At 43.8% G+C, this 26,644-nt stretch overlaps 1 protein-coding gene across 2 annotated transcripts; it reads left to right on the top strand.

Annotated features, from left to right (window-relative positions):
• The first annotated feature begins 596 nt into the window (after positions 1-596).
• On the top strand, positions 597-26,644 carry taok2b (TAO kinase 2b). Of its 2 annotated transcripts, XM_071539696.1 has the most exons (20): positions 597-1,093; positions 2,891-3,031; positions 5,321-5,392; positions 5,506-5,607; positions 5,710-5,755; positions 5,903-5,999; positions 6,344-6,457; positions 8,064-8,155; positions 8,316-8,409; positions 8,960-9,041; positions 10,545-10,712; positions 11,816-12,022; positions 13,433-13,641; positions 14,041-14,218; positions 14,605-14,733; positions 14,885-15,088; positions 15,403-15,642; positions 21,497-21,709; positions 24,952-25,134; positions 25,700-26,644. In XM_071539696.1, exons 2-20 carry the CDS (start codon positions 2,900-2,902, stop codon positions 26,642-26,644), a joined length of 3,507 nt encoding a protein of 1,168 aa, XP_071395797.1. In that variant the 5' UTR covers positions 597-1,093; positions 2,891-2,899. The 2 variants fall into 2 exon arrangements, with proteins under 2 accessions (XP_071395797.1, XP_071395796.1); XM_071539695.1 differs by lacking the exons at positions 21,497-21,709; positions 24,952-25,134; positions 25,700-26,644 and having other exon boundaries at positions 15,403-19,792.

Here is a 26,644-nt window from a genome sequence, read left to right as displayed (position 1 = left end):
TACACTAGGACCCACAGCTTCCAAAGCATATAATGTTATCTTTTCTAAAAAGCAACTCAGTAACTTTTACAGAGTAGCTAAATTCTAAATTAGCTACCTTTTACTTTTACTGTAGAGTAGTACTGTAAGTAGATTTTTATACCAGTACTTTAAGTTCTACTTCAGTAAAACATCAGCAAACAATACTTCTACTTGTCACTCTAGTAGTCTTTCCACCACTGGTGATAACCTCAAACTGACAGGCTGACTGAGGAAAGTCCTGTACCAAATGTCCCTGGTGGTCACGACTCAGCTGCAACAGCAACCTCGGCCACTACATTGGGCTAATTTGCTGGTTTACTGACACACTGCTTGTTGAGAAACTGTGTCACACTAAAAATGTGTTCCTATTTGTTTATAATAGCTGTTTATGGACAGATTGAATTTAGAATAATGTAATTTGACGTGTTTCCCTGAACCTCCTTAGCCACACAGGGACATTGTTGCTGTTCATCTGCATGCTTTTGAAGCGTCGAAGAAGTGCACTTCCGTTTTCCTTTCGGCTCCCGCCCCGCTCCGCCATCATGAAGTCCTGAACAAAAAACGGATGAGAGACGAGTAAAATGGATAACACAAATTGGAGATGAAATCGGCCGGCAACACTAACGTAATGACAGCACATACAGGAGAAGGGAGTGGACAAGTGGAAATTCATGATCAAGTTTTCTATTGAAAACGTCTCAGGCAGTGCCAGGCGTAACGTTAGCATTCTTGCTAACGTTAGCTAAAGCTAGCCACTGATTTTCTTTGGGAAGACGGGTCTGGCTGCTGTATCAGCTAGCTGGCTAAGTTAGCTGGCAGACGTCAGTCAGCTAGCTGGCAGTTTAATTGACTGACATCTAACTGATGCCATATCGTGCAGACGTGCCAGCTAGCCAATTCATTGGGAACAGCAAAATGGAAAGGACTTTCAGTAAAAGCAGCGACAGGCAGAATGTGGTGCGTTCGTGTTGAATAGACACTGGTGACGAGGAAAGGAGAGTGAGACCAATATTTTCCACCCAGGCCAGTTAGCTAGCTCCCCAGCTAGCTACAGTGGATCCCAAAAGCCACGGTAAGACATGTCATAAATCATTCAATTTGCTAATGTAGCCGAATGCCCTTTTTACATTTCTATTTGCAAGGAGGAGTACCCAGCTAACATTAACAACTGCCTAGTTTGCAGATATTGGAAACATTGACATTGACAGTCAAGCTTGTTGTTGGCCTGCATCCTGAACGGGTGGCTGGATATCTCAGCCAGTCAGCCTGGAGTTGTTGTTGTCTGCATACATGTCTTGCATTTCTTTGGTGAGCAAGAGCAAAGATAGCCTAATTGACCAGCCAAGTGCAAAAGCCTCCTAGAGATGGAGACTATTCATGATACCCATGGCTAGCAAAAATCTACCTAACCATTTAGCTACTCACCAGCAAATGATATCATGCATATTGTGTTTTCTATATATTATGCACAAAAGTGCTCCAGTGTAGTTAAATTGCATCTAACTTGAATATATCATCTTAGATGAAACCATAAGATTGCTACATTTGTTGCCCCTTGCTGAATGTCTCTGGAAAGTGCATTTCACGAATGAATGCTTGATACATTTGATTAAGAGCTTGCTTGAGATTTGGCTGCTACATTCGGATAACTTCTCATTTTCGAAGGGAACCACACACTTCCTCCTTGAAAATTGCTCAGTCGCCACCAGTAAATGTCTCATAGGATGCATGTTGGGGATATTGCCACAGTGTAGGCCAATTGGTTTAGATTTGTTATAAAACTACTGTAACTTGACCACTTTAAAAAATATGGAGCATTTGTTACTAGCTCTTAATCGGCAAGCCATGTTTAAGGGGAAATTGTGTGTAATTGTATATTGCAGTTTTAGTTTCCACAATTAAGTAGCCTATTTGGAAATATTGAACATTTTATTTAATTTCATTCAGAACACACATTGCAGTTGAAATAGTAAATATGTTTATGAGATGAAAGAAGTGCAATAATCATGATAATAATTTATAGTAAAATAATGAGGATTATCGTTTTAGCTATAATCATGAAATTGGTGTCCACTGTCCCTGGAGTCAATACAAAAGGTCAAAACACAGCAACAGCAGGTTCCAGTGTGATATCTCAGCCCAAGGGTATTTCCCTTCCTACTGAATCCATAGGTGGCCCAGGCCCACCTAAATGTTTTTTTCTGACCACCTAAAGGAAAATGGTAAATTATCTAATAGATTTTGTTCCTTTTCCCAGATCAAAATACTATGAATGAGTTGCAGTGGTGCTAGTTCTCTGCATAGAGATAGAGGATAGTTTCCAGTAGCCTTATGTTTATTTTGAAAGTTTCTTATTTGCTTTCAGGTAGTCCTGAGTACTTCATCCAAATACAAAACCCTCTTCACTGGTAATATTACCATTTTAGCCTCATTCATTAAGAATCAGGAAACTCCTGATTACCTTCTCAAAGAGATACTCTGAGTGGTCATAGGTTCTCATGCTTTATACTGATGGTCAAACCATTGGTTGCACTCTGCCCAGACAGTGGCACATTATGGGCCTGCTAAACTGGCTGGCAATTTACTTTTATCTGTTGAAAATTGCCTTTCTGTGTAGGCCTATCCCTTGTGTGCTGGATAGACATTCTTGATTTCTTTGCATGAGCATGGCCCAGCCGTCATCGATGTGTTTATGATAGAGATGGATTACATTTCGGCAGATTCTTTTCTGAAGCTGTCCAAGTGTGTGAGTGGGTGGGTGATAGACCAGGCCGCAGTTCCTATAGGCTGTCCGCGTTTCCAACACGAATGTCCATAATCCTCCCAAATAACAGACGGTCACTCAGTGTGTCCCTCCCACCCTCCCTAGGCGCTGGCCATGCCGTCGAGTGTGCGGGCCGGGAGCCTGAAGGACCCGGAGGTGGCTGAGCTCTTCTACAGGGAGGACCCCGAGAAGCTCTTCACAGACCTGAGGGAGATAGGCCATGGCAGCTTCGGAGCAGTCTACTTTGTAAGTTACTTTGTTTAGCTTTGCAACAGCGATGGGAAACTTGGTAGCCCACTGGCCACACCTAGCATGCACACTCTGTAGATCCAGTGGGTTTCATTTCTTATATACACAGGCAGGAATAGGTGCTTTTTTGATTTTAATTAGGCTATCTAGATCCATATAAACCTCTAAATTGCACGTCTTTGGTGTTATTTCGGGGATAAACAGCTTATTTGAGCTGGTTAAATCTCATGTAAGCAGAATCAATGGATGCACAAAACATTTGAACTCTCTGCAAGAAGTTCTACATTGCTGTGTGAAGTGTAGGTGTAGAAGCTCTGAATTATATTTAACATAGGCACCATGCTTTAGGCAAGTTTATAAGGCAAGGGAATTAGGCTATTTAAAACTGACTACAAGCAGGTCTTCAAAATAAAATTGCTACCATTCTGCAGTGACTGAAGCTAGGTCTATGCTTTTTGTTCTTAGGGAGTTGTTTTTCTGTCTTGAAGTCTAACAAGATAATTTCACCAAATTCAATTTTACCTGTTTCCAAGACTCACATGTCACACATCATATATTTCCATACTCACCATCATGTGCTGAAGCTCTTCCATCCTTGTAAGGACTTAATGATAATTGTAAACATTAGCACATCAATTTAGATCAGATTTTTGCCCGTTCAAAGCTATCTAAATATAAACTACATATGTGTGTGCAACTGCAAGGCCCAAATGTAAAGGCACTGAAACAAGTAACCTTACAGCTTGAGTACCATGATCATTTTATTTTTCTGAAAATGCTACTCAGTAATAATTGAGTGATATATTAAATCTTCTCTGTCATGAATGGTAGTGTATGTGACAGATTTTGTGAAACTCATATCAAAGTAATCTTTTGCCACCAGTTTATCATTTTTTATGCTATAATACAGAAGAAGAACACTTTTTGCCACAGATGCTATGCATATCATCCCTGCATTATGTAACTGTCTGTTACATTTTAAATACATGATGTGTGATTGATGTGATATGCTGGCTTGAACATAATGTTCTCACTCATAGACATACACCTCGCAGTCACCTCATCGTGACTATAGGTTGCTTTGCTTTTTTAGCTTCTACCACCAGTTTCCCTTCCTGGATGTAGATGCATAAATAGGGCTCCTACAGTATAAAAATAGGTAAAGACTTTATAATGATCATGAGAAATGTACAGCAACCACTGTGTGATGCTGGGTTCACTGTGCAATAATGTCACAATATCAGAGGCCAAGTTGAAATTAAAACAAAGCTGTGACAGCAAGTGAAAGCATGTTTGCTTTTTTCTGTAATGTTAAGATTTAAGGAGGTGGATAAGGATTTTTTGTTACTTTGACATGAAGTTGTGGTCTACTCTTACATTGCATGATGGCGCTTTCGTCCAAAGCGCTTTACAATGAGACTTGTTGTCTTTGTTGTTCTTTGTTGGCTAGTTGTATTTAGTCAGATCAGTTTGCTGCTTTAACATAATATGCATAATTTGCTTCAACTGATAGTAAAGTCAATTTTCAGTCTCAGAATGTGACTTTCCCAACCTTTCCTAAAAAACAGGATAGGTAAAAAGGAGTATGATGACTCCACCAGAGAGAGAGCTTGCTCTTTCACATCTTTTAATATGTGGTCCAATCATTGAGATGTACCAGTGCCAGGGTCAAAGGGGTTGATGGAAAGAAAAGGTAAACACAGCAAAGGAGAACGCCTGAGGGACGGATGGCAATGGAAAGAATGATGGGTGATGGTTGGAGAGGGTGTCTTTTGGAGGAGGAGGGGGGTAATAATGTTTATAATGACAATATGACAATAAGGGCACAGGGTTGATCAAAGAACCAGCTGAGGATGAAAGGTGGCAGGAGAGCGAAAAAAGGTAGTGATCAGCCAAGGACAAAGGACAACTGGCTAGTGGTGGATGAAACGCCCTGTTCAATGAAGGGTGAACAAGTAGCTAGTCAAGGATGAAGGGATCGACAGGAGAGAGCAGAAGGAGAGAGGGAAGGAGGCTCGGCGGAAAACCTTGTTTTATATAATGGTGATCCCTTGCTGCTTTGTGATGGGGCCTCGTCTAAAAAATGGCTGATAAATCACAGTGTTCTCTGGAGTATTTTGTGAAAGGTGATGCTTGGGCGCCGTCAACCGTATCAGATGATAATCAGACTTGCATGAAATCAATGGGTTAAAAATTTCTGCTTTTAAAAAACAAGGTGGGACCGTGCTACTGGAGAGAAGCCTGAACTGACATTCATTTATTTTCTGTTAACCCTTTCCATTTTAGGCCCATGACATCCGCACCAATGAGGTGGTGGCCATCAAGAAGATGTCCTATAGTGGCAAACAGTCCAACGAGGTACGACCTGGCAACTCTTAAATCCCTTTTCTCAATTTTTGGATGCGTTTAAGCTCAGTTTCTCTGTCACAAGTGTGTGCTCATCAATATTCATGGCCCTTGTCATGTTCCAGAAATGGCAGGATATCATCAAGGAAGTGAAGTTCCTCCAGAAACTGCGCCATCCCAACACCGTTGAGTACCGTGGGTGTTACCTGAGAGAGCACACAGCCTGGGTGAGTGTGTGCGCGTGTGTGTGCACTTAACGTCAAGTATGCTCTTGTGTTAAGTTCCCTAAAATAGCATGCGCTTTAACACTCCCTCTGTGTCTCTCCTAGCTGGTGATGGAGTACTGCTTGGGCTCAGCTTCTGACCTATTGGAAGGTGAGTAGGAAAGCAGTCAATGCGCCAAAAGAGAGAAGTGGGTAATTAAGAACTGCTAATAACTTAATTATATCACTCAGTTGTTGGGAAAAATGATGTAATCCAGTACCGTAATCCTGATATCCCCTGATGTCTCTCTGCACCCAGTCCACAAGAAACCCCTCCAGGAAGTGGAAATAGCTGCCATCACCCATGGTGCATTGCAGGGTTTGGTGTATCTTCACTCTCACAACATGATTCACAGGTAACCCCCATCCCTTTTCTCACTATCTATTCTGCTCTCCTCCCCCACACTTCTGACAAGAGAGAAATGAAATGAATACAGGGGAGAAAGCACAAACAGCCCTGGCTAAGATAAGCTTATGCAATGGTGTTTGTGCTCGCATGCTGTGCAGCAACCCACTTTTATTGCATCTTGCTGCTCCCCTGCCCCCCCAACACACGTTCTCTTTCTCTCTCCCCATCTCTCCATTTTCACCTCTTCTTTCATCCCTCATTTTGTCTCACCTGACCATTTCTCCTGCCCTGCATCAATATCCATCTCTCTCTCTCTCTCTCTCTCTCTCAATCCCCCTCTCTCTCTCTCAGGGATGTGAAGGCAGGAAACATCTTGCTGACAGAGCCCGGCCAGGTCAAACTGGGGGACTTTGGCTCCGCCTCCATTGTTGCCCCAGCCAACTCCTTCGTGGGCACGCCCTACTGGTGAGTCGAGACACGCCATAATGCTTGTCAGTCAAAACAGTATCATCTTCTTCATTAGACGATGGCTTGGGAACTGCTGCAAACCTACTACTGAAAAACTGGCCCATCATCTAGCCTTAAGCCTCACCCAAAATAATGAATTACAGAAAAATTGTGGTATAATCTATCCATATATCCATATACTTATCAAAATCAGAGTTGATTTTAAATAAAATGGGATTGGGTGTGGATCCATGTCCCAGTTACAGGATCTAAATCGTTAAAGCTGGGTTTTTCTAATACCTCTTTCACACGTACGGCACAGGAATGTCATGGTATTTTGATTCGGGTCCATCCTGTGTAGGAGGCAGTTCACACTGAGACTCATACTGGAGAATGACAGGGGAATGTCTGGTGTTGCTACAGTTCACACCTGACCTGGGTCAGACCTGCATACACTAATGTACTTCCTTAATTGTCACTTCTCTGTGGGCTGTTTTTTTTAATAAGGTCATCAAAAGGAGATGTGTTAAAAGAAAAAGGGCATTAAGTAATCTATGACTCGACATTTATCACAGACCAGATTGCAACAACATTGATAGAACGTATCTCCACCTACTCAAGTCTACGGCACCAACTATGAGTTCATATTTTCACAACAGAGATGAGTAAACTAGCTAGTTAGAGCAGAGATCCAACAGGAACTGTCTAGTGAACAGGAAATGTATCACAGTGCTAAATACTGTAATAATAATGCTGCTTTCTCATTTGCTTTATTGGGTGGAGAACAAGGCTTTGTAGCCATTGTAGCAGAAAATTCTTTGGACGCCGGTCACTTGCTCACAGCACCGTCCTCCATAGTTGAGCAGCTGAAAATGCGTGGGTGGGGGAGTAGATTTGGAGTGTCTTGAAACTCAAATAGGTGGGAATCTTTTGTTCCAAATGAAAGTACGGACTAGAAAGTGACTTTTGAAAGCCAGAAATCTCAGCACCTGGCAAAGTAATTTGTTGAGTCATTGGTATTGATCAACTACCCTATCAATCCCCTTCATTTTGTCCTATGAGCCAGTAAAATGCGTACTTTCTATCTCTCCAACATTCTTATGTTGTTGTTTTTTCTAATTCTTCCCTTGTAGAATGTTGTCAGGTATTGGTACCTTCTCTGTTTTGCAATGTCTGCCCTGCAATGTCACAGTTTTGTAAACGCCCTTGTATAGTGTGAAGTTATTGTCACACATATGCAGGAATAAGCCGATGAGGTGTGGCCCCATGAAGTAGGTTAAGCATTGAACTTTAACAACATGCAGAGCAGAGTTTGAGCTTGAACAGGGTTGATTTGCAGGGTTAACTTACCTGGGTTGAATCTTTTAACACTGACTGTTGACCCACATATTTCTCAGGTCACTAGTCCGGTGTGAAAGGGGTATCAGTTTCCACTGCACAATAGCTACAGGTTTCCATTGTTATTGTATGTGAGGCAACCTAACCCTCAAAACGTTAATGTGTACTCAAGTGGTATGGGCATTGGAAGTGACAGTGAGCATTGAAGTGGTGAGCTGTGTTGGCCGAGGATCAAAGGAAAGGAGCTGGGAAAGGCTGAATGTCTCTGTCCTGTCCCTCCGTGCAGGATGGCTCCTGAGGTGATCCTGGCCATGGACGAGGGGCAGTACGATGGGAAGGTGGATGTGTGGTCACTTGGCATTACCTGTATAGAGCTGGGTAAGAGACGGCCATAAAATGGTCCACAAGTGCGCTCATCTTCTCACCCAGCTGAATGCATGCAGACCCTTTTCCTTTGCTGTCTTCTCTTGTTTTATTGTTCTCTCTCCTTATCCGTGTCTTTGTCCCTGTCACGCTGTCTTGCTTTGTCGCTCTGTAGCGGAAAGGAAGCCTCCTCTGTTCAACATGAATGCTATGAGTGCCTTATACCACATCGCCCAGAATGAGAGCCCTGTGTTGCAGTCCAATCACTGGTGAGTGATGGTGAAACGTCCTAACCTGTTTTTTTTTCCCCAAGCAAACATGTCTGTTGTTGGACACTTAATTTGCCATACGAGTTTGAGTTGAGTATGAGTTTCACATTTCTTATTTATATGAGTCATGTCTTCTGTTGAGACAAAAAACGGCAAAAATGGAGCATTTTTTTATGTCAGTTACAGATATTAGTGGCTTTTATGACGTTTCAGCACAGTCACACTGTTGGTTGTTGTGTAAACATAATGATAAAAAGTTTTTCAGAGAATGTGGAAATTGTTTATTGTTTTATACACCATTACCAGGGTGTGTATAAAGTGTATGAGGTGAATATGACTGGTTTTAGTTAAATGATGGCTGACAAAATGCTAATAAGAGAATTTTATAAACGAATTTTAGAAAATTATTCAAAATAAGGCCTATCAACTACAATTGTCTACAGATGTATTGATCTGAACGATACTTAAAAACTACTCGTATTGATCCATCATAAGAAGTATGAAAATGGTGAATGGTGCCTTTTTATAACTGTATTTTTGCCTTTTTCAGGTCGGATTATTTCCGTAATTTTGTGGACTCCTGTCTGCAGAAGATCGCCCAGGACAGACCTACCTCTGATGTGCTGCTCAAGGTACAAGGCTCTAAAAGAATAGTGTGATGCTCAGGCAAGGCACACCTGATTATCACTTCAGTAGAGATTGGCTTTATGGTTATGCAAAAGGGAAACGGAATATAAAGAGCTGCTAGCCAAGGATAAAATTGTGTTAACTTGCAGGAATAGATATGATTGGAATCTGAGTTTATTAAGTTATAATAAAATAATGTAATATATATTTTTTTGCCTTTTTTTGATTTTTGGACAAAATCTCACACACCTGGGCACAAATGTTTAGAAATAATGCTCTGAAACTTTTTCTTTGAGCCACTAGTCTTTATAGTTGTGCGTACCAAATACATGGGCTGTACAATTAATTATGTATTATTATTATTATCTGTTTCCATAATTAATAGTTAATTTCACTTCGATGATACGTGGACATTCAATTTAATTTCCTCCACTATTCACAATGAGATCTGCAGCCAGACATGGAGTGTTTAATATACAGTGTAGTCGTCTCCGTTTACATCCGCTGTTACTCTTGACTCGAGCATGCAGGGGCATAGCAGAGACAGTTAAGATGCACATGTTGCTGTTGGGAAAAATGATTAGCCTAGTGCTTGAACTTCAAGTAGCAGGGTTTCCCCCAGGAAGGTAGTTAGTGTAGGCGCTAAGTGCCTCAGAGGGAGGGGACAAGCAGCGGTGCGAATAATAATCACTACCAAGGAGCTTTGCTAAATCAAGCAAGGCTGGGTAATTGCTGTGATGTGCAACTTCATATTTGAAATGCCAGGAGAGGCATCTGAAGCCAACAACGAAGGCCACATGCTCCATGGGAATGGATGTATCAAATATATCCTGGTTTGGTAAATCTGAAATTAGTATGAAAACACAAAGAAATCTACTGAATATACCAGAAATTTGTAATTTAAGACACAAACACAACACACATTAGCGCTGGCTATTGTCAACATTTATGCGTTTCAACTGATACAACTTATACAGCCAGCTGCTATAGTGATCCATAGTGATCACTGTTACACTGACCAGCAGCTGAGTGATCCATTCAGGATTCCAGGCCGATTCTGACAGACCAGACACACCACGTCACCTTATTCAGTCAGTTAACTACGCCCGAACATCGGGTCTCTGCTGGATGAACCAAAGCCTGTGTGTCGTTTTTTTCCTGGAGGTTCTCTGAGTCTGAGGTTTTATTGAAAAATGCCTATTAATTTTTATGTTAGTGGAGGTAATCAGGAATTCAGCAGGGCCTCTGTGCCTCTTTTATAAACGTTTGGGTGAAACGCCGAGTAGGGAATAGCCAAAAGTAAATGATTAGCTGGCTTCTCATTACTCCAAATAGCATGCAAGGATGTAAAAACCCGCTGATGACCCAGGCAGATTTGTTCTTCGAGTGCAATCAGAATTGTTTTAGTAGCCATAAACTAAATTTTGTCTGTCATTTGGAAATATTTTGGTTATTAAAAATCCTGATCTCTCCATCCCTTCCCCCTAATACCCTCCTACTCCACCCAGCACCATTTCCTATGCAGAGAGCGTCCCATGACGGTTGTGATGGACCTGATCGCGCGCACCAAGGATGCTGTCCGGGAGCTGGACAACCTTCAGTACCGCAAGATGAAGAAGATCCTTTTCCACGAGGCCCACAACGGGCCCGCACCAGAAGGGGGCGAGGAGGAGGAGGTAAGAAGGGAGGGGAGGAGGAGGATGAGAAAGAGGCCAAGAGAGCTTTAGGGAGGAGCGAGGTCAAGAAGCAAGGGGAGGAAGGACTAAAGGAGATGGGGAAGTGAAAGGGAGGGGTTGGAAGAGGAGTTAAGGAAGAGAGGAGGGATGTGTGACTGCTGACCAGTATTGGCAAACATTCACTCAAAACATTACAGTGATTTGCTTTGACAGGCGTACCTCTACCCTGATAGTCAATCTGTTATTGTGAAGTGGAAAACTTGAGCGGTTTGCATTGCCTCGTCACCACCAAGCAGTGCTTTCCAATAAAATGCATTTCCTGCTACCCGAAACTCACTGCCTTATATCACTGCAGCATCTCATCTATTCACTCACACTTTGTATCAAATAAAAGCTGGTGTATAATAGTCCTCTTTTGTTCACTACTTCACCATTTGAAATAATAAATGTCTGCCTTTGTAGGCCTTCAGAAGCTCAGCGTGCCTCTTTGGAAAGCAGACAGTTTGGCAGAACTGCAGAACTTAGTTCCCGCAGCGGCTCCAAAGATAGTCGGACTCTAATCAACCAAAATAAAGAAATACTAGCAGGCTTGGAGTCAGACAACGCTCACTCAAAAAACCAAACTGCCCACCTTTTTTTTCAGAGGAAGAAGCATCTATGTGTCAGGCCCCGTTCAGGAAGACAGCCAGCATTAGCATCCATCCTGCCTTTGTATTGTGTTTCTCAGTACATCATGTGAACTTGGGACCCCTTCCTCTCTGTACAAAGAGCTTTGTTCCCCTCAAAATCGAATTGCAGTTGGCTGTTCCCTCGCAGAGGAAATAGAGGAATTCAGAGAATGTTGGGCTTTGAATACATTTCTGTAGAGAGTGTATTTGTGTCTAAATGTTAGTATATTCATATTCATGTCTGTTTAGCAAGGTGTTTCATACTGGAAAGCATATGAGTGTACTTATCTACAGTGAACTACCATTGCACTACTACTCTACCATCCTATGAAGTACAAAGACAGACACCAACTACAAACACAATCTTTACAGTGCTATCTTTCCCCAATACCTCTTCACCATCTCACTAAACTTCCTCCTCTTCCTCTCAACCAGGATGTGGAGCAGTACATGCTGCGCACGGGCACAGTCAACAGCATGGAAAGCTCCCATTCTCTGCCATCCATGTCAATCAGTGCCAGCTCCCAGAGCAGCTCAGTCAACAGCCTGGCAGACGGCTCAGATGACAGCGGTGAGATGGCCATGATGCAGGAGGGAGAGCACACCGTCACCTCCAACAGCTCCGTCCTGCACAAGCCCCTGGTCAGTCCAAATGTTGTTACTGTAGGTGGATGGGTATGTTGTTGAGTGTGAGAGTCCATAGTCCTGTGCTCTCATTTAGCCTATTCCTTCCCAAACCCCTCTTTGACACAGTTGGCTCTACATCCTTCAGTTTCGCATAGCCTGATATGTATTACAGAGGGCAGAATCTGCAGGCCTTTTTTCCCAATGGCTGATATGCACTACTTTCTAATTGAGTAGCAATGTAACAAAGATTAAATTAGCTGTAAAATGGACCAAAGCAATGGATGCATAAGTTGCTTGGGTTGTGAAAAGATCTTCTGAACTTTTTCAGCACCCAAAGTGTGCTTCGACGCACTAATTCTCATTTCTCTTTATTTTTAGTACCTTTTATCACTTTTTCTTACTTTACAACCAGACTTTATCAGTAGTAATAATAATAATAATAATAATAATAATAATAATAAACTTTATTTGTATAGCACCTTTCTTACAAGAAATGCAGCTCAAAGTGCTTTACATATTTTCTAACACTCGGGACCAGCTAATAATCAGACTCGGACAGTATGTTGTCTTACACTTGGGAGTAGTTGATCACCTTGAAGCTGGCTGGCAGCCCAGGGCGGAGGAATCTACCTCCGGAGCTGCTGGCACATCACAGTGGGAAGCGAACGGGGTTGGAGGTGAGGGAGAGATCAAGGAGATTGAAACCCAAATCTTTCATCCATCGTCTTGGGGAACATAAGGGTGCTAGCAAACAAGATGGATGAGCTCTCCACCTCAGTCAGGACCTAATGGGAACACGTTGAACCCAGTCAAATGTGCTTCACTTAGACGTAGCTACAGGGTAATACACAAAATTTTACGAAATACACGGGCAAGTCAGCGGGCCCTGATGGCATCAGTCCCAGAGTCTTCAAACCATGTGCCAATCAGCCAACAGAAGTTCTCCGCCATCTCATCAACCTACCCTTGAGTCTGAAGAGGTTCCTCCTCTATGGAAAGCCTCCTGCATCGTCCCAGTGCCCAAGAAGGGACGCCCCAGTGTTCTCACTGACTACAGGCCGGTGGCACTGACATTGCTTGTAATGAAGACTTTTGAGAAGCTATTCCTGCAGCACCTCATATTCCCTGGTCAAGGATTCCCTGGACTTCTTCCAATTCACATATCAGGCGCACATAGGCATGGGTGACGAAAATCATCTTATTTGATTTGCCCATTAGCCCAGTTTCCCTTATCTTTCATACACAACCAGCTTCACTTTGTTACTCTGCAACTGTGTGGCATCTTAGACCGCTGCTCCACAAAGCCACCCAAAGCAACCAAAACATAGTATTGTGGTCGCAGAATAAAAATCATCACACCCATTTTCTCAAAAATCTCTTCCTATCCTCTTTCCCTTTCTCCCTCCCTGTCTCTCCACTGTCCAGAGCCATGACAACATCTATGACGACCCCTACCAGCCAGAGGTCGACTCGCAGCGGGAGGCCTCGTCTGCCGGCGGTGGAGGGGGAGGAGGAGGAGGGGGTAGGCGTCGACGCGGACGAGATCACTTCGCCACCATCAGGACAGCCTCGCTCGTCACCCGTCAGATCCAGGAGCATGAGCAGGGTTCGGCCCTGAGAGAGCAGATGTCTGGGTAAGGAGACTATGGTGAATCAGTAATGGAATACATCCTGTATATTGCTTTAAAGGGAAGCTAAATCAAGAACTCGTCAAGTCAGTTTGTATAGCTTTTAATCACAGTTACAGACTACGGGTTTCCCAGTGCTCATATTATGAAACAATAAATGCAAACAACACCCCCCAACCTCATACATTTGATGTTTTTTTTGCATATTTGACACTTTATTAGACAGGTACAGATACTGTTTTGCATCAGAAGCATGTACCTTGATCCCTCTCATTGAAGTAGAGCCAAACGGAGCCTTGAAGCAGTCAATTACCTCAGTGACACTTTTGGTTAAGTTGTTTTGGTGTCTGTTGATGACTGCATTTCTTCTGTCCAGCTAACCTCTTGCCCTGCATCTCCTCCCAGTTATAAGCGTATGCGGCGGCAGCACCAGAAGCAGCTGATGGGCCTGGAGAACAAGCTGAAGGCAGAGATGGACGAGCACCAGCTGAGACTGGACAAGGAGCTGGAGAATCAGAGGAACAGCTTCTCTGGGGAGGGAGACAAACTATCTAAGAAGCACCAGGCTATCCTGGAGAAGGAGGTGAGGTGATGGAGGGGGATGGAGGGATGGTAATAGAGGGATGAGAGATGGGGGATCTATCTGGTCAAGAAGCACAAGGCTAGAAAAGGGGTGAAGAGTGATGGATGGGAAGAGAGAGATGAAGAGGGGAAAAGGTGCAACCCTTGAGTGAGGTATGGCACGTACCGAAGAGAAAATGCAGACGGAACAGTCAGAAGTGCAAGGATCCGAGTGCTGTTGTTGGTGTAATATAGGAATGTCAAGATTTCCACTTTTTTGGACACACCACACCTGTTCATTTGCAGTGAATATTCCAGTTTTCTTGACAGTCCCCATTTAATTCTTTTGTACCATCCTGCTCACATCCCTGATGCCAATGATGTCAGTGTGACTGTGTGTTTGTCCAGACAAAGGCTGCCCTGGCTGAGGAGAAGAAGTTTCAGCAGCACATCCTGGCCCAGCAGAAGAAGGAGTTGACCAGCCTTCTGGAGTCCCAGAAACGCCAGTATCGCCAGCGCAAGGAGCAGCTCAAAGAGGTGCAATTCCCCACACCCATTCCACTTCCTCTCACAATGCATTGTCAACTTAAAATGCACCTTAGCATTGTTATACTAATGCTATACCCACAGTATTCCTCCACCAGCTAATATTACACTCTAATCATTCCTTCTAACATTTCCACCCAAGGAACTGAATGAGAACCAGTCAACACCCAAGCGGGAGAAGCAGGAATGGCTGGTGCACCAGAAGGAGTGTCTGCAGCAGCTGCAGGCGGAGGAGGAGGCGGGCCTGCTGCGGAGGCAGAGGCAGTACTACGAGCTGCAGTGTCGCCAGTACAAGAGGAAGATGCTGCTTGCACGCCACAACATGGAGCAGGATCTGCTCCGTGAGGTACCTATCCCCCAAAACAGAAACATCAAGACTAGATAAAGGAACCTCCATGCGATGGTTGCTTACCTGTTATAGTGTCTGGAAATGTGCACAAACTTGTCATGCCAAACATGTTAAATAAATATGTTCTTATGTTATTTGCCTGCTAAAATAAGAGTTTGAAATGTTTAGAAATGTTCAAAACAAAGATTGGTGAAATGGGTTTTTGAAAACCTAACTTACATCTGTAGAAAAATGAGCACTATGATCTGTTTCTTCTCCTCACAATTTAACATCCTTCCCATTTCATCTTCATCTCTCCGTCTCCGCACCAGGACTTGAACAAGAAGCAGACTCTGAAGGACTTGGAGTGTGCCATGCTGCTGCGCCACCATGAGTCCACCCAGGAGCTGGAGTTCCGCCAGTTGGGTTTGGTGCAGCGCACACGGGCTGAGCTGATCCGCACGCAGCACCAGACGGAGCTCACCAACCAGATGGAGTATAACAAGCGGCGCGAGCAGGAGCTGCGTCAGAAGCACGCTGTGGAGGTCCGCCAGCAGCCCAAGAGCCTCAAAGTGAGTGAGAGCCAGGGGTCCCCCGAGGAGGGAGAGAGCCAGGCAACAGAGGGGCCGAGCAGCACCCGGGCCGGGGAGGAGGGGGTGGTAGAGGTGGAGCTGGAGGATGAGGGGGAGGTCGTGGTAGAAGAATCCAAAGAGGAGAGGGAGACGGGAGACGAGCACCTACGTGACGGTGAAGTCGAGGGTGAACTTGATGAAGGTGCAGTGGTGGAATGCAGAGATGAGGAAGTTACGAGAGTAGAGGAGGAAGGGGAGGCGAGCGTCCCCGAGGTAGAAACGAAGGATGAGGTAGATGGCGATGACAGTAAACCAAAGCCAAATAATGACGTAGAGAATGTGAGGGATGAGGAAGGATCTGAGCAAGAGGAGTGGACAATGGGGGAAGAAGGGACAGAGGTGAGGGAAGTAGAAGGAGTGCAGTGGGAGGATGAGGATGATGACAGTAGAAATACACAGATAGACACTGATGAAGAAGGTGAAGAGGAAGAGGGCAGGGGCGTGGCTGACGGCTGTCCGTCAGAGCTCATCTCCTCCCTCTCCCCAGAAAGGAGACGGCTCCATAAGCGAGCGATGGACGATCTTACTGAGTTCTACTTCCCCGACTCCCTAGAGGAACTGGAGCCCACACCCATCCCACCAACTCCTCCTCCCCCTCCCCCCTCCCAGACTTCTCTCCCTTCACTCTTCTCTCACGCCATCTGCCTCCTCCTCTCCCTCTCTGCTGCCGCCCAGCCCTCCAACCTCACCCTGCTACTCCTCTCCACCTTCCTCCTCTCCCTCCGTCGATCCCCCCCTCTCCCTTCTTTGGCCTCTCTGCTTCTCTCTGCTGAACTTGCCCTCTTGGCTCTCTTCTTCTCTTACCTCTTCCTTCGTTCCTGCTGCTCTCTCTCTCTATCCACCTACCTGTCGCTCAGCCTGTGGGCCTGCGGCCTCTTCAGTTTAGGCCTCTCCCTCAGCCTGGGGATTTATTATGTCCCTGTGATCCTTATCTCAGCCTCCTTTCTCAGCTCTCCCTCCATCTTCCTCTCCCTCTACTTGCTGGTGGTGCTGGTGGTCCGACCAGCCCGCGACTTCCTCCAGCACGCGCCCCGCAAAGTCAACCGCTTGTGCATGCGCTTCCTCTTCCGCCTGCCCCGGCCCCTCTTTGCCATGTGCCAGTCAGTCCTGGGGGGTGTCGCTGAGCGCAATCTCTATGAGATGTTTCCCAAAGCTGGGCGCAATTGGGGTGTGCGCCAGTCCAAAATCCCAGTCCCTTTGCGGAGCTTACCTTTAGAGTACCAGGCCCGCCAGAGCCACAGCTCTCCCCTGGCCAAGGGCCTCCTCTGGGTGAAACGCTTCATTAGACGCCCCTTAGGGGTCCTGGCAGACCTGGCTAACTCTGTAGTGCTGAAACTCGCCGGCCAGGTCCTCAAAGAGCTGCCCCCCAGCTGCCTGGTCAGACTCCAAATGCTGGGCCTCTTGAAGGAGGAGAAGCCAAGCAGGCTGCCCCGCCTGCTGCCCAGGGAGGTCAGGGAGCGCAGACTGAAGGAGAGGAGGAGGAGAGAGAGGGAGAGGCAGAGGAGGGAAGAGAGGGAGAGAATGTTCCGTGACGAGGGGAGGTGGGAGGGCGGGTTGAGGCGAACATCGTCTGGAAGGTATGTAAGGGGGAAAGTTCGGCCGTGGAGATAGCAAGAGAATGAGATGGTTTTAAACAGAGGGAGGAAATGTTATGAAGTAGGAACAGTGTGCTGGTGGTATGCGTGTGTGTGTGTGTGTGTGTGTGTGTTTGTGAGTGTGATTGTGCTCTATCTTCCGGTGTTCCACCATTGTCTGTCCTTTTAATTTGGACCTTTGTGTGTGTGTGTGTGTGTGTGTGTGTGTGTGTCTTTTGTTACACAATTCCTGAGATGGTTTTTTGTCACAGTTCCTAAAGATAAGGCATCTTATTAACATGCACACAAACTGTACATGTAAGACTGTACATGTGTGCATTGGCTGAAAGTGATTGGCTGTTGAAGCTCAACCAATCATATCATGCACACAAGCCATACTGTTGCATCAGTGGGTTCTGCAAAGTTGAACTTCCAGCAACTCACTGTCACTGTGTTACGCCAGTGAAGTTTTAGTACATTTCACTATTGTGCTTTTTGTAAAAGTTTTTTTTTTATTATTTTCTTTATTTGATTATTTTGCTCTTAATTTGTAAGACAAATATTTTTATGGTTATTGTGAAGACCGTGTTTGTGCAATCTTTTGTGTTTTTTGTTTTTGTTTTTGGAAAGGGAGGGGGTTATCAGTCTTGTTTGTGCACTGTTATCTCAGTGCTGAGAACAAATATTATTTACAAAGTCGACCACATAGCTTCATGGTTATAATTTCACTCCACAAAGCTGTATACTGTGAAAATAAGAGACTTATCATTTCACTAAAATCCCCCTGAACACTAGCTATCAGTCATTATAAAAGTGCAATAAACAGCTGTACAGAACTATTTGGGACCATTGGAGGACATTTGATATCTAAATGTGGTGTTTCATTTTGAAGCATAGTAGGGTTTCTATGTTTAGATCTATGACAACTGGAAAAGGTCTTACTTTATAGACTTAAAAAATTAAATAATGAAGTATGGGGCCATTTAGGTGAAATCTAAAGCTTATCCAATGGGGCACCCTTACTTTAAGGTGCCCACCTCAAATGTTGGGTTCATTGTTTGGTGTTAAGACATTGGAAAACAATTACAGCTAGTGAAATTATCTTTCAGCTTCTAGTTAGATAAATACTACTTTTATTGCACTTTATGCAATAATCTTACTATGATTTACCATGTAAACATTTAGTTTTTTCCCCTAATGATCCATATAAATCTACAGCAGTTTAGTGAACTGTTTGCACGAGTGTTAATACTCTGTAGTGAAATATCTTGATCTCTATATCGTGGAAAAGTAAGGAAACCGGATGTAGTTTCTATATTTGTATCAGTATAATAAAACCTATTTAATTTGAAGATTTCATTATAGTTTAATTTATATGAAGCCATATTGACAATCTTTTGAGACGTGCAATTGTAAAATAAGTCCAAAGATTGATGAAACTACTGAATGTGAAAGTTAAGATTGAGCAGTTCATGATCCTATGAAGAGATGATAGCAATAGCAGACATCCATTTTTTTTCGCACTGTCCTAAACAGAATATTCAAAAAGCCTTATCAACAATAAGAGAACAGCTTACTTCAAAGAGTTGGACCAAAATAAATCGTTGACTTTATGGTTAGAGCTTAAAATTGAGGGTCTTGATGAAACATGCTCCAAAAATGCCATGATGTGCATATTTAACTGAAATGTTAAAGGATTGCGCATCAGTCAAATGGCCAAAAATAAGATGCAAATTAATAATTTTGACTTGCATATATGTGAGAATGGAGAGATGCTAAAATCTGCATATCTGTCAGTGAGGTCTGGTTAAATGTAATATGAAGAAGTGGATTTATTTAAAGTCCAGCAGTGCTGATAAATACTGCGATTACCCAGAAAATGGTGCCCTGCACGCGACAGAAGGACTACTTTGAGCCATTGAGATGAAAGGGGATTACTGAGTGGCTGCGGTACAGTAGCAGGAGGAAACTCAATCTTGACCGTATCCTGACCCAGAGAAAAAAAAATAGGGCATCGCTTTCTGGGTGACCTGCATTGGAGAACAGGTTGTTGCTTTTTAAAAGGAGAGATACCATTGTACTCTGTCCTGTTCTGGCTTTAAACAAGAGGCAATATTTCAAAATGACAAAAATTGTTTTCACCCATTATGCTTTATTTGAATGTAACTTATAATTTTGTAATTGTTTTACCCTTGTGTTCCAGTATGAGTTATTGCCTGTTCCTGTATGTATGTTTACATGTTTGTATTCTGTGTTTTTGTGAGACTGTCTGTGAGTTTGAGTTTCTACAGAGTTTTATCACCTTGAGTTTTTTTTTTTTTTTATATATATATATATTTAATTTATGCAGTATTTCTAAGATTAGTACTGCATTCTGTTTGGCAGCCATTTTGTTTGCATTTCATTCTCATTTGAGAGTGCGCGAGTGTTGGCATGCTGTATGGCTGTGTGCTCTTAAGCATAGAAAAATATTTTGTCATACTTACAGATTTTTCTTTACACAAAAAATAAATTCTTTTGTGTTGAAATCATTGTCTTGTTTGTTTTTATGATTTTTAGTTTCCATTTATTACCTTGTCTTCATTTGTCACATTTCCTTTTTTCCTTTCTCCGATTTGTCTGCAAATCTATCGAAAGTTCCCTTTACCATTTTGTCACTTAATTTCATCATCATCCTCCTGTTTCATATCATACCTCTGTTGTCATCTTTTGTGCTCCCTCTCTTGACTAATCCACCAATATTGTCCTTTGCATAGTTATTTTTTGTCTATTTTAGGGTGCAGAAATGTCAGAAAGGGTTTTGAGTGATAAGGGCAAGCAAGAGAAAAGGGGTTTATAATCTTACACATGCTGCAGAGGACTGTTAGTTAAATCCATTATCTCCTGTTGTGTTTTAGGATTTCATTGTGGCCAGTTAATTTGTTGCTCAATGACTTTTGAGCAATGAGCTTTCACAGTCCAAAAATAAAAATGCAGTCCTAAGAATCATTAAATTGCACTGTCTGAAAAGATTGAAAGAAGACATCAGTGGACAGTCATGTTCCCATGTGTATATTAAACATGACATTTGATATGATATGGGAAGTGGTGAAACTGTCCTTTAACCACATCAGTTCAGTAATCAATCTTGAACTTGTACCTTGTAAATAACCCTGTGAAATTTTAGGAAAAATGATTTTGCAGAATAACTTCAAAATATATCAGTACAGATCAGCTGAATTCATGTTTAACAATTGCATATATCTAATATTCTAATTTACACAATTAGAAAATGCCTTTAAGGGACTGCATTGCTATTATATCATCACTTCTATTTTGACCCATTCACTTTTACATTGTGAATAAAAGTGAATATTTTATTGCTACAGAAATTCACAAAAGTATTCCAAGCTTACTATCATCCTGCCATCCTATCAGGAAACATCCAACAAGATCATGGTATCTCAAAGTCTTAAAGGTCTGTTGTCTCCAGATGCAGCACATTAGATTCCCAACATCATAACTCTGGATATTACACTTCACCTTCTTAGCAAAGGAGAATTAGAAGAGAAAGTGCATTCTGAGAGATTTAATAGACTTCAGTCCCTTTTGAGCTGAAATCAGGTAGGCAATTTATTTGTTTCTAATAATCAAAGATTGAGCTGGTACATCACTGCACCTACAGAATTGCTAATAGTTCAAATTGTAGCTATGAGTGAAAAAAGTACCAATATTAAAAGTCTAGCACCCAGACTTTTTTAGCTTTACAGTTAGTTATGGTCAAAATGTTGTGCACCTTTTGACTTTCAGCTCAATGTGTCAGACTAAAAAGCAGACAATACGCAATTTTCATGTTTTCAAACACTATTTTATCAAATGAAAAATAAAATCTTATAATGTGAGTATAAAACAAAAATTTGCGTGCAAAAGTATACAAACTCTTGTTTCATTTTGGCCTAAATGGTGCCACTGACAAATATTTCAACATGTTATATCAAATGTTACTTACACTTCACATTTATGTTGTGATTATTGGTTTTGACATTTTTTTATTTCCATTTAATCATTTTTGCCAACAAAGCTGACACCAAAAAAAGTCTGATTTAGAACAATTCTGTCACACAATGTGCAACATTTTTGAGCGTGATTTTATTTCCTCGGCACATGTGCATCATCTTATTCACACACACAAACATCAGAGCTCTTTAGCCAAGCTGGTCCCGTCTCTCTTCTCTCCCCAGTCCAAAGAGCTGCAGATCAAGCGTCAGTTCCAGGACACCTGCAAGATCCAGACCCGGCAGTACAAGGCGCTGCGCAACCACCTGCTGGAGAACACGCCCAAGTCGGACCACAAGGCCGTGCTGAAGCGGCTGAAGGATGAGCAGACCCGTAAGCTGGCCATCCTGGCCGAGCAGTATGACCACTCCATCAATGACATGCTGTCCACACAGGCTGTGAGTAAGGCAAGGAGACGTCGCTCACTTCACACTCGCACCACACCTCAGCTGCTGTGCCTGGCCTGGGGCTGTCCCGCCTGCCCGCCCGCCTGCCTGACAGACAACCAGCCTACTGCTCCGTCCCTCAGTCCTGATCTCCACCTAAACCCACATTTCCCAACCCCTGTTCTGTTTCCCCTAAATGACACATTACTGGCCCTGTCTAAGTCCTCTTCAGAACCATCCTTGGTCCCTAAATCTCTGGGAGAAATGATCAATCAGGCATGGCTTGAATGGAGAAAGCTAAGCAGTAGGGATGGGACAATATATCACAATACAAAAATGTGGCAAGACGTATTGTGGGGCAGAAAAATGAATCGCGATATTAGCTTAGTTAGCTAGTTTTTTTTCTGCTGTAGTAATCGCAAATGAGACGGCTTGCCCGGCATAATTTCACAAGCTCTCCATCCAAATTGTATTAGTTGGAATCTGCAATGACATTTTTAAATTGTTGTTTACATTCTGGCAAGACAAAACCGAGATTTTGGATCAGAAATAAACTCTAACTCTAATTCTGCACAGTCAGCATCGAATCGTGAAGCCCATATCCCCCATTAACCCCATATCGAATCGTATCGTGAGATAAGCATATCGTCCCATCCCTATAAGCAGTGACTCCATCTTTGATGAAACCTGTTAGTTCAGTGGATCATCTGTTAGAAAACTGTAAAGGAGGAAGTATATTTTTGAGATTTAGACTAAACCTCAGTGTCTGCAGTCTTGAGTCGCTAGCTGAGCCTTCACAGACTCTTCGTTAAACCAAAATGTCTGAGTACGGACACTGGAATTCAGCCTTGGAATGAGGCTACTGTCTTGCTGACAATCTGATGTTAATCCTTAAATAGCGGCCAGATTATCCTTGCATCCATTCATGTCGTGTCACGTGACCTACAATACATACTGCTGCTGCCCTTCACCCTGCCGTGACAGAGAAGCCCCGCTCTTCTCCCTCTGACACCTGAAATGTTCACCCTTCCTCGACTCTGCGGGGTGGGACTGGCAGAGGGACACGCACACACACACACACACCCATCCCAGGCGTTCAAATCGATGAGAGGCACTGGGAAGCGGATGGGACGCAGCGAAACGTCCCTTTCCCTTCAATGACATAACGCCCTGTGGTACTTTAATGCCCTCACATGGCAGCGTGCCACGTAAGCCCAGTAAGCCAAATCCCCGTTGTCCTTGTTTGTCACCACGTCTACTGGTGCTGTGGTTAAAGTCTCTTTGGGCCAGTTTCCCAGATGCTGATTAAGCTCAACCCTGGGGTCAAAGAAATAAATGATTTTAAATGAAGAATGTCTATTAAAAAACCAGACTTAATCTGTTTTCTGGAGCCAAGCTTTGAGACGGGCGTCACGCACAGATCACACACAAAACACTGGGGAGCCCTTCAGCTGCTGTGCAACATTCTGTAGTATTTTAGTGATTCAGTTAGATTTGTTTAGATAGTTCACCACTTTGACCCATTTTTATTAAATCAAAAATTAAGAATGAAATCCAATTTTCAGAAATAGTCATTCATCCATGTCTGGTTCCCACATTTCTTCTCGATGCCACCTCAGTCCTTCCTTACCTGTCCTGATCACAAGCCCAGCTGTGCCTTATAGCCTTATGCTATAAGCTGTCTGTCAGTTGTTTATGTAGTGCTGTAATGATAACTCAATTAATCGATTAGTCGATCAACAGAAAATTAATCGATTATAATTATGATAAATGATTAATTGTTTTAATCATTTATCAAGTAAACATACCAAACATTTGCTGGTCTGCAGCTTCAGACACTTTTGCTTGCTTTTCTCCGTTTTATATCATAAAATGAATACTACTTTTTTGTCTGCTGGTCAGACTAGGTAAGCGATTTTAAGACATAATTTTGGGCTCTGGTAAGTTGTGACGGGCATTTGTCATTTAGATCAATTAATCCAAAAATTAATCGATAGATTAATCAATAATGAAATTAATTGGTAGTTGCAGCCCTATGTGTATGCATTGAAGCTTGGATTTACTAATACTACCTGGTTTTCATTTTAGTCTGACAAAGTATTTTTGTAGGTAGTTTCCACTCCACTTTTGATAAACTACTTTTCAGAATATTAAACATCATTACGCAATTTTATCACTATATTTTTTAGTGATTCAGTTAGATTTGTTTAGATAGTTCACCACTTTGACCCATTTTTATTAAATCAAAAATTAAGAATGAAATCCAATTTTCAGAAATAGTCATTCATCCATGTCTGGTTCCCACATTTCTTCTCGATGCCACCTCAGTCCTTCCTTACGTGTCCTGATCACAAGCCCAGCTGTGCCTTATAGCCTTATGCTATAAGCTGTCTGTCAGTTGTTTATGTAGTGCTGTAATGATAACTCAATTAATCGATTAGTCGATCAACAGAAAATTAATCGATTATAATTATGATAAATGATTAATTGTTTTAATCATTTATCAAGTAAACATACCAAACATTTGCTGGTCTGCAGCTTCAGACACTTTTGCTTGCTTTTCTCCGTTTTATATCATAAAATGAACACTACTTTTTTGTCTGCTGGTCAGACTAGGTAAGCGATTTTAAGACATAATTTTGGGCTCTGGTAAGTTGTGATGGGCATTTGTCATTTAGATCAATTAATCCAAAAATTAATCGATAGATTAATCAATAATGAAATTAATTGGTAGTTGCAGCCCTATGTGTATGCATTGAAGCTTGGATTTACTAATACTACCTGGTTTTCATTTTAGTCTGACAAAGTATTTTTGTAGGTAGTTTCCACTCCACTTTTGATAAACTACTTTTCAGAATATTAAACATCATTACGCAATTTTATATCAGAGACATTTAATTCAGGCACCCTGCTGTATATCTGTTCTCACATATACATTGAAGTTTATGTGTAACACAACTTCAATCGCTTGAATACGGCATATATGTTAATAAACTCAGACACACTGAGTTATCCAGACAAACCACCGAGCCCCGGCGAACACCTGAACACTCTGCAGCCCGCAGCCTTGATCTGCTCTCCCCTGGTGGATCCGCCTCTCATCACTCTACCTTTGATCTTCCATTAACTCAACCTCTTTCTAAACCTCTCCTTTTCTACCCTTGTCAGCTGTGAGGTAGAAATTGTTCCTCATACAATCGTACCAGCTCATCCATTTTTCATCACACCGCCTCCTTTTTCTGTCTTGTTCTCAGCTGCGATTGGATGAGACCCAGGAAGCAGAGTACCAGGTGCTGCGGATGCAGCTTCAGCAGGAGCTGGAGCTGCTCAACGCCTACCAGAGCAAGATCAAGATCCACACCGACACACAGCATGAGAGAGAGGCCAAAGACCTGGAGCAGAGGGTGTCCATCCGCCGCGCCTTGCTGGAGCAGAGGGTTAGTGCTTTGGCAATCACTTCTGCAAAATCAAAGCTCCCTAGAGTGTATGGAAAGCCTTTGGTGAGCTTTAAAAATCCATTCAGACTTGCACAGAGGATGGCAATGGATATCATTCATTTTCCAAGAAAGATAGCTTGTAAATTCTGACAGTGCAAAGCAAAAGGAGCTTTTGCAAAAGTTCAGATATTATAAGTTTTTGACGTCCTCTCCCATAGATTTCCAAATCCTGGATGTTAAGCCTACTGCAATTCAATTCTTTGTTTTCCTAGTACAACAAAATAAAAGCCTTTCATGCCATGCAATTTAAAGCAGTTAAAAAGATTATATTGGGATTTTCCAAGAAGTTTTAGATTTGCAAATGCTAACATTTTGTGGATTTGGATGGAAGGCCCAACTGATAGTGACCACCGTGATACTGACCAGGAATGGTTTAATAATGCCAAAATATAATGATCTTATTGAAAATGTTTTTAATAAACAAAAAAATAGGACACAGCACACATCAATCATTTAAAAGAAAACTGTATGTTGAGTGTTTTCCTGTGTGACCCTGTGGTCGCAGATCGAGGAGGAGATGCTGTCCCTGCAGAACGAGCGCTCAGAACGCATCCGCACCCTGCTGGAGCGGCAGGCCAGCGAGATCGAGACCTTCGACTCGGAGAGCCTGCGGCTGGGCTTCAGCAACATGGCTCTGACGGGCATCCCGAGCGAGGCCTACCCCAAGCAGGGCTACTCCAACGCCCCGCCGCCCAGCTCGCGCGCCGCCGGCCACTGGAGCCACGGCCTGCACCCCCAGAACGCCCCCCCGCAGCCGCACTCCCGCCGCAGCCACAACAGCAGCGGCGGTGGCGGCGGCGGTGGCGGCGGCGGCGGCGGGGCGGGGGAGCGCAGGGGCGAGCCCCCCTCCTCCTCCCACGCTCTGGGAATCGCCCTGGGGCTCGGGCGGGACGGCAGGGAGGTGCACCACTCGTCCCGCTCCTCCGCCTCCTCCTCTTCCTCCTCCTCCTCGTCTTCCTCCCACCACCAGCGCCACCACCTGCCGCAGCACTACCACCACCAGAGCACGCCGCAGCTGTACCGCGAGCGGGAGAGGGATAGGGAGAGGGAGCGGGAGAAGGAGAGGGAGCGGGAGTGGGCCGGGGTGCGAGGCTCCGGCGGCGACCTGGCCCACCCGCACCCCCACCCCTTCTCCCATCACCTGCCCTCGCGCTCCTCCTCTCAGTCCCTGGCCATGCTCCCTCCCCCGCCGCCCGCCCCTCCCTCCATCTCCGGCCCGTCCTCGTCCTCCTCGTCCTCGTCCTCCTCGCAGGGGGGGATCTACGGCGGCGGGGGGCTGGCCGTGCGCGGCGGCCCCAGCCTCATGGCCCTGAGAAACAGCCCCCAGCCCCTGCGCAGGACGGCGTCTGGCGGGGGGCCCGGGGGGGCGGGCGGGAGCGACGGCGTCCTGAGCCGCAGCACCTCGGTCACGTCACACATCTCCAATGGCTCCCACCTCTCCTACTCTTAG

The sequence above is a fragment of the Centroberyx affinis genome, unplaced genomic scaffold, assembly GCF_046629955.1.
Source record: "Centroberyx affinis isolate AG114_WGS23_722 - 3 ecotype Tasmania unplaced genomic scaffold, CSIRO-AGI_Caff_v1 ptg003492l_1, whole genome shotgun sequence".
Classification (NCBI taxonomy): Eukaryota; Metazoa; Chordata; class Actinopteri; order Beryciformes; family Berycidae; genus Centroberyx; species Centroberyx affinis.
Note: the sequence above shows the minus strand (reverse complement) of the source record. Positions and strands in the feature narration are given on the sequence as shown.